This window comes from Ylistrum balloti, unplaced genomic scaffold (assembly GCF_031769215.1).
Source record: "Ylistrum balloti isolate Yb309-2 unplaced genomic scaffold, AGI_CSIRO_Ybal_v1 Utg369568, whole genome shotgun sequence".
NCBI classification, from domain to species: Eukaryota; Metazoa; Mollusca; class Bivalvia; order Pectinida; family Pectinidae; genus Ylistrum; species Ylistrum balloti.
Genome location: NW_026781865.1, coordinates 1030931 through 1039754, shown reverse-complemented (window position 1 = coordinate 1039754; position 8824 = coordinate 1030931). Strand labels below are relative to the sequence as shown.

Here is an 8824-nt window from a genome sequence, read left to right as displayed (position 1 = left end):
GAAGATGTTCTTTCAGGTCATCTGATGAAGATGTTCTTTCAGGTCATCTGATGAAGATGTTCTTTCAGGTCATCTGATGAAGATGATCTTTCAGGTCATTTGATGAAGATGTTCTTTCAGGTCATCTGATGAAGATGATCTTTCAGGTCATCTGATGAAGATGTTCTTTCAGGTCATCTGATGAAGATGTTCTTTCAGGTCATCTGATGAAGATGATCTTTCAGGTCATCTGATGAAGATGTTCTTTCAGGTCATCTGATGAAGATGTTCTTTCAGGTCATCTGATGAAGATGTTCTTTCAGGTCATCTGATGAAGATGATCTTTCAGGTCATCTGATGAAGATGTTCTTTCAGGTCATCTGATGAAGATGTTCTTTCAGGTCATCTGATGAAGATGTTCTTTCAGGTCATCTGATGAAGATGATCTTTCAGGTCATCTGATGAAGATGTTCTTTCAGGTCATCTGATGAAGATGTTCTTTCAGGTCATCTGATGAAGATGTTCTTTCAGGTCATCTGATGAAGATGTTCTTTCAGGTCATCTGATGAAGATGATCTTTCAGGTCATCTGATGAAGATGTTCTTTCAGGTCATCTGATGAAGATGTTCTTTCAGGTCATCTGATGAAGATGATCTTTCAGGTCATTTGATGAAGATGTTCTTTCAGGTCATCTGATGAAGATGATCTTTCAGGTCATCTGATGAAGATGTTCTTTCAGGTCATCTGATGAAGATGTTCTTTCAGGTCATCTGATGAAGATGTTCTTTCAGGTCATCTGATGAAAATGATGATGTTTCCCCTGAAAGGACCCTAATGTTTCATCATCAGATAAAGGCACTACTTTGATAAGAATCATTCCATTTCATTGTCCAATATTTCTTAATCTAGAATCCCTCATGTCCATCACGTGGTAGAACATGTTTGTTAGAAATCCTTTGGCTAACTTCCGTCTCCATCTTCCTGCTCATTGTAGTCAGGATATTCACTATTTTCTTGACCAGTGGAACTTTTCACTCCAAACCTTTCATCCCTGGGATCTTTTGAACTGCTGTTTCCCTGAAAGTAGCTATAGGAGGGGAAGGAATACCCCTGATCCTCTTCATCGTCAGTCCAAACTGGCTCCTGTTTTATGTAGTTTCCATTATTACTATCCTCTTCCATTGCTCCGCTCCAATATTCTGCTGATTCCTTCATGAGCTGACGCCTGGACCTCTTGTAGTCTGCGTCATGTTGTCGAACTTGTTGACGCTTCTGTTCACTCATCCTTGCACGGTACTTTCTTTTCTCTTCCCGCCAAAACTCTCGTTGGCGCTCTTTGAGCAATGTTTCCATCACTGGTTGGCTGACCAGTCCATGAGGAATCATTTGCTGTATCATATCTGAACTCTGTTGGTCACTGGAGCTAGGCATTGGTGTAGTCTTCCCTGTCTCACTATCAGATGTTGGTATCCCTGAGCTCGAACCCAGACCTTCATACGACCTCATCCTTGACATGTCCTTATATTCTGCTTGAGTTGGACTTAGTGGCATCATATTTGCAGACTTTACCAGACTAGCTGCTTGGTCAGCCGCCTGTGCTCCGAGACCAGCCAGAGCAAGATTCAAAAGTCTTCTTTTCCGTCTGAGTTTGGCCATTTCGCTTGCTCGTCTTCTCTGATCATCAGTCATTTTCTTACGGGCTTCTCTTTTTCTCTCAGCCTCCTTTTTCTTGTAGTTAACCCATGCTTCAGGATCCTCCTTCAGCTTGTCTCTGTAATGTTGGACCCTTGCGTGAGGGGATAGACATTTCAGTGAGGACTTTGAACTGCGGGATTGCTGAGGATTGTAAGACATGTTGCATGTCATTGAGATCGGGAATGTCTGTGATGTCGTATTCTCAGAGCTTCCCATGCTGATTGTGAACTGGACCTGAGGCAGAAATAAATATGGATATTAGAAAATAGTCAACAATGTTAAACAGCTTATCATAGCTTAGTTGTATGCCTATTAGGCCTGTATTGCTCAACTGGCTTTGTTTGGCTGAAATTGCTTTACACAAACTGTAAGAAAAGGAAATCTTAAAGTTCATATCTATTTCCCAATTGCCTCCCACTTTCATTCCATTTCTGCTCACAAGAGATCAGTAAATCCATTTATATAAAAGTCTCCTTCAATAAAGAATGCTTTAGACCAAATTGGGACAGAATTCTACAGAAGGATTTTAAAGATCTGCTCTATTTACCCTACCTTATACAAAATTGAGTCTTCTTCACCAAAGAATGTTTCAGACCAAATTGTAAAAGAATCCAGGCATACCACAAAAGAAGAATTTCAATGAATTTGCTGTTTTTCCCTGGTTAGACCCCACCACTAAGGCCCTTGATTGGTCTTACCCACCATTGATACAAAATGGAGAGCCTTTCCCCATGGATTCTTCTGACCAAATTCGGTGAAAATTTTACCAATGTGAGATTTGCTTGTGTCAACCAGGGGCTGAGATGGGGGGTATTCCTCTATTATATCTATGATGTCATGAAGCATTGGCACAACAAAAACACATACATAGGCTAGCAGGTAAGAGAAAAACAATTCATCCCCTTCTCTGTGAGATACAGGGATCTTATCTCTTGGGAAAAGATAATTACCGGTAAATTGCAAACACACAGCAAGACTCCTGTTTGCCAATTTATTTGGAATCCTCCTTCCCTTGGCCTCCCCCTATTTCACACCCTAAATGACCTTCAATGAGACTAGGTGATCTCACCTTCAACAGTGTTTAAGAGATCATATATCTACAATTCTAGGACTCCTTACATGTTACGTGTTCAGTGTCTTAAACTATAAGATGAACTTTGGCGAGGCTGAAGATACATAAAATTGATGCGATACTCTTGTCTTTCTATCCAAAACCAAAATGTAGCTTATATTTGAAAACATTGATGATGCATTCTATCTATCCTGCAACATATTTTTAAAAATTAGGACTATTAAAACTTCAACGGTATTTTTGTTCAATGCTTAATGTTTAATTGGCATTGACAGTTGCACTGAATTTTGTCTGATGGTGTATATCTAAATAATTGCTCTGCACAGAAATATTGTTCCAAAATTCAACAGATTAGCAATTCTATAATTTTTTGTAAATAAACTTATTCATTATGATAAATAAAATTCCTATTTTAAAACTGTTATTTATATTTACAAATGTGATATTTAAGTTAATCCGAAAGGAATTTTGTTGTTTTAATGTACATTCTAAAATACAGCCGTTTTCTGTATCCAGCCCAAATATGGACACAAATCCATATTATTTATACATATATTTATTTGGATACTATAATACATATATAGGAACCATGATTTGGAAATCCATGCCACATTTATCTTTTTTAAAGTCGTGGTGAAGTTACATTTAGATGTTGAGAAGAATTCATTGCCTACACGGATAAAATTGTTATCTCTTTTAAAGTCGTGGTGAAGTTACATTTAGATATTGAGAAGAATTCATCGTCTACACGGATACCATTGTTATCACAAAAAAGTCATGATGCAGTAATGTTTAAACATCTTATGGCCTACAGGGATAAAATTGTTGACTTAAAAGGCGTGTTGACATTACAAATAAAAATCTTTCAAGAAATACTGAATAAGGTAATTACGTTGTGACAGCATTTTATATAACAACTCTAAGGCTGTATTACGATGGCTGGTTTCCTCATCAAATGAGTGATAAGGTGGAAAGCTCTGATTGCCTTACCAACTCCTGCCATTGTGTCTCACTGTGACTTTAAGACACGCTTGTAACAACAATGCCACTGAAGTACCATAAACTTAAAAAAGGAAAAGCAGAAAGGAGCAAAAAAAAAAATTTAAAAGGTTAGAGTACTCATGAATTTCTCTTACTTAAGCCGTTATCATGGAGCACATTGTCGATGTTCTACCCTTGGGAAAAAAACTTCCAAAGTCGTTAGTACTTACTAGAAGATTAGGGTAATAGCTTCTTGTAGGCATGCTGTACTTATTGCTCTTCTGTTCACAATTTTCCTGTAATTAGCTTTTTCTTATTTGTCTGCTCTTCTTCAAAACAACTTTCTACGAGTGACTAAACTGTGACCCAGTAATCCTATGAAGTTCAATGCCTAAGATATATATATATATATATATATATATATATATATATACAGCAAAACAACTCTCTATGAGTGACTACACTGTGACCCAGTAATCCTATGGAGTTCGATGCCTAAGAGATATATATATATATATATATATATACAGCAAAACAACTCTCTACGAGTGACTACACTGTGACCCAGTAATCCTATGAAGTTTGATGCCTAAGATATATATATATATATATATACAGCAAAACAACTCTCTACGAGTGACTACACTGTGACCCAGTAATCCTATGAAGTTTGATGCCTGAGATATATATATATATATACAGCAAAACAACTCTCTACGAGTGACTACACTGTGACCCAGTAATCCTATGAAGTTTGATGCCTAAGATATATATATATATATACAGCAAAACAACTCTCTACGAGTGACTACACTGTGACCCAGTAATCCTATGAAGTTTGATGCCTATATATATATATATATATACAGCAAAACAACTCTCTACGAGTATATGCCTGATATATATATATATATATATATACAGCAAAACAACTCTCTACGAGTGACTACACTGTGACCCAGTAATCCTATGAAGTTTGATGCCTAAGATATATATATATATATATATATACAGCAAAACAACTCTCTACGAGTGACTACACTGTGACCCAGTAATCCTATGAAGTTCGATGCCTAAGATATATATATATATATATATATACAGCAAAACAACTCTCTACGAGTGACTACACTGTGACCCAGTAATCCTATGAAGTTCGATGCCTAAGATATATATATATACATATATATACACTGCAAGTAATCCTAAAGTTCTATGCCTAAGATATATATATATATATATATATATATATATATATATATATATATATATACAGCAAAACAACTCTCTACGAGTGACTACACTGTGACCCAGTAATCCTATGAAGTTCGATGCCTAAGATATATATATATACACACAGCAAAACAACTCTCTATGAGTGACTACACTGTGACCCAGTAATCCTATGAAGTTCGATGCCTAAGATATATATATATATATATATATACAGCAAAACAACTCTCTATGAGTGACTACACTGTGACCCAGTAATCCTATGAAGTTCGATGCCTAAGATATATATATATTTATATATATACAGCAAAACAACTCTCTACGAGTGACTACACTGTGACCCAGTAATCCTATGAAGTTCGATGCCTAAGATATATATATATATATATATATATACAGCAAAACAACTCTCTATGAGTGACTACACTGTGACCCAGTAATCCTATGAAGTTCGATGCCTAAGATATATATATATATATATATACACAGCAAAACAACTCTCTACGAGTGACTACACTGTGACCCAGTAATCCTATGAAGTTCGATGCCTAAGATATATATTTATACTTATCTTTTCCCTTTTACCTGAACTTTAATTTTTCTAATTATGTTTTGCTTAAATATCCACACTCTGAATAATTTGAAGGTCACAGCTTTGAATCACATGTAAAAAGAGACAAATTGTAAAAAAAATACACAAAAGATTAGTCACGTAATATTTCATTATACCTGTATCCTGTTTTCATGCCAAAATACTGACAGTATGACCTTATGCATTTTATTGCCCTTGGAGATGTCATTGATTTTCTTTTCTTTTTTTATGAATTTGAGATCTATGCCCTTGAACATAGCTCAATATAATTTCTTGTTACAAATACTGTAGCATTCCATGTCAGGAAGTTTTTACTGTTGTGACTCAAAATTGTTTTCTTTTTATAAGCTTTAGGGACATAAAAACTATGTGTTACAACAAGAATCATTACACAATAAGATTGTTTATGGTTTCTACTCCTTATTGCTCACACAATAGTTCCTTCATTACCTGATTAAAACTCACACTATCATGGGATTGATTCCACGTAATTTGGCTGAAATTTATTCAGGGGTTCAGAAAGGAAACATGTTAAAGTAAGCTATAAATATGCTGATCTGTATATCTCCTTTTCTCAACAACTGGCAAGATAAATAATAACACTTCACAACATGTTATTAATATTTAATGAGTTTTAACAATCAAGAACAAGATATAAACAGTTTCTATAAAAACAGAATTTCAACAAAACATCCAACAATTTTTCCTTTACAAGCCAAACAATAATAACATCATCTCTTCACTATAAAAGAGTGCTGAAGATATCTCATATAACAAGGACTGAGAACTACTCAGACTCCCTATTGATAATTACATAAACAACAAGTGTAACTTTATACCTGTATGATATAACAGGTAAAACTAAACAACAGGTGTAACTTTATACCTGTATGAAATACCAGGTAAAACTAAACAACCGGTGTAACCTTATACCAGTATGATATAACAGGTAAAACTAAACAACAGGTGTAACTTTATACCTTATGAAATACCAGGTAAAACTAAACAACCGGTGTAACCTTATACCAGTATGATATAACAGGTAAAACTAAACAACAGGTGTAACTTTATACCTGTATGATATAACAGGTAAAACTAAACAACAAGTGTAACTTTATACCTGTATGATATAACAGGTAAAACTAAACAACAAGTGTAACTTTATACCTGTATGATATAACAGGTAAAACTAAACAACAGGTGTAACCTTATACCAGTATGATATAACAGGTAAAACTAAACAACAAGTGTAACTTTATACCTGTATGATATAACAGGTAAAACTAAACAACAGGTGTAACCTTATACCAGTATGATATAACAGGTAAAACTAAACAACAGGTGTAACTTTATACCTGTATGATATAACAGGTAAAACTAAACAACCGGTGTAACTTTGTATGATATAACAGGTAAAACTAAACAACAGGTGTAACTTTATACCTGTATGATATAACAGGTAAAACTAAACAACCGGTGTAACCTTATACCAGTATGATATAACAGGTAAAACTAAACAACAGGTGTAACTTTATACCTGTATGATATAACAGGTAAAACTAAACAACAGGTGTAACTTTATACCTGTATGATATAACAGGTAAAACTAAACAACAGGTGTAACTTTATACCTGTATGATGTAACAGGTAAAACTAAACAACAGGTGTAACTTTATACCTGTATGATATAACAGGTAAAACTAAACAACATGAATTTGAACACATCTACTGTAAAAATGACATCGTGTTTGCAATACTTGATGATAGCAGGTTATCAATTTCAAAGAATAAACAAACAAAAGTGAAGAAAAGTCAATGTGCTTAAAACAAAAACATTATTAATAATGATTTTCTTTTGTTTTCAAACAATTCATGTAATAAGCAAGTCAGTTTGGTGCATCAGAAAGTTCATTTCTAGGTTTTTACTTCCAAAAAAAACCACATCAAATATTAATTCTGGATATCATGACATTCTCTCCTGACAAATGGCATAAGATATCAAGTTGTTTTTACATTATGATTTCTTTGTACTTGTCATTAAAAGCACAGACTGCAGCAAATGTTTGGAGGGTTCTTTTACACCCATACATGTGGTTGAATTATGTATGGTCAGTTCAGAGCTGTTGACAAAGATTGACCAGTCGGAGCCAATTTTTATGTGGACATAGGGTCTCTAAAAAAAAACCCGCTTTCTTGTCAATATTGCTAGATAGAGCTGTATTATAGCATAAATGATTTCATTTTCACCAAGAAAATTTATAATATGTGTATAGGATGGTATTTGATCTTGTCCAAGACGTGATAAACAATACATATCACCTCGTTGGATCACCTTTATGATACATTGAAAGACAATCTAAAATATCAGTGTAAGTGGTGTTTTTTCTTCCACCAGGTTTATGATTTAATGTTTGGACTTTTATCTCTGTCTCTACCATCATGTTTTGCACAGTCCAGGTGCTGCTGGCTTGGGAATGTCTAGACATATCTGAGTAAAAAGCAATAACAATTAGTTCAAAATGGGATATTCAGAATTTGTGTTTCCCATTTCAAAGGCCTCAGGTCATTGGAAGAAAAAAATTGTCACTACGGCTGAAGAGATCAAAATGACCTGGCTACCTACTGACAGTTCATTGAACAGTTGCTTCGATCAGATGTACTTGTTCACCTAAAATTTCTACAATAGAAAGGGTAATGGCTGAATGCAGAAGATAGAGTTTATAAAACAGATATTACACTGGGGCTTACAACCAACAAAGACAGCATTCATATTTCCAGTTTCTACAAACCACCAAACACTTTTCAGAAGTAGAAAAATGAATGTTATCAAATAATAATGTTGATGCAACAGAATTGATGAGAGTGATTAGGTGATAAGGAATCAAACAATGTGTGTATACCAGTAAGTGTGTATACCAGTAAGTGTGTATAGTAAGTGTGTAAGTGTGTATACCAGTAAGTGGGTATACCAGTAAGTGTGTATACCAGTAAGTGTGTAAGTGTGTATACCAGTAAGTGTGTATTCCAGTAAGTGTGTATACCAGTAAGTGGGTATACCAGTAAGTGTGTATACCCGTAAGTGGGTATACCAGTAAGTGTGTATACCAGTAAGTGTGTATACCAGTAAGTGTGTATACCAGTAAGTGGGTATACCAGTAAGTGTGTATACCAGTAAGTATGTATACCAGTAAGTGGGTATACCAGTAAGTGTGTAAGTGTGTATACCAGTAAGTGTGTAAGTGTGTATACCAGTAAGTGTGTATACCAGTAAG

The 8824-nt window shown here is 34.8% G+C and overlaps 1 protein-coding gene across 1 annotated transcript in view; it reads right to left on the bottom strand.

Annotated features, from left to right (window-relative positions):
* Nucleotides 1-708: 708 nt before the first annotated feature.
* LOC132559270 (uncharacterized) overlaps nt 709-8824 on the bottom strand; it is a 127541-nt gene continuing 119425 nt past the window's right edge. Inside the window, exon 5 of the mRNA XM_060223915.1 lies at nt 709-1908. Within this exon, the coding sequence (XP_060079898.1) occupies nt 940-1908 (969 nt within the window). The 3' untranslated portion in view covers nt 709-939. The remainder of the gene's footprint in view (nt 1909-8824) is intronic.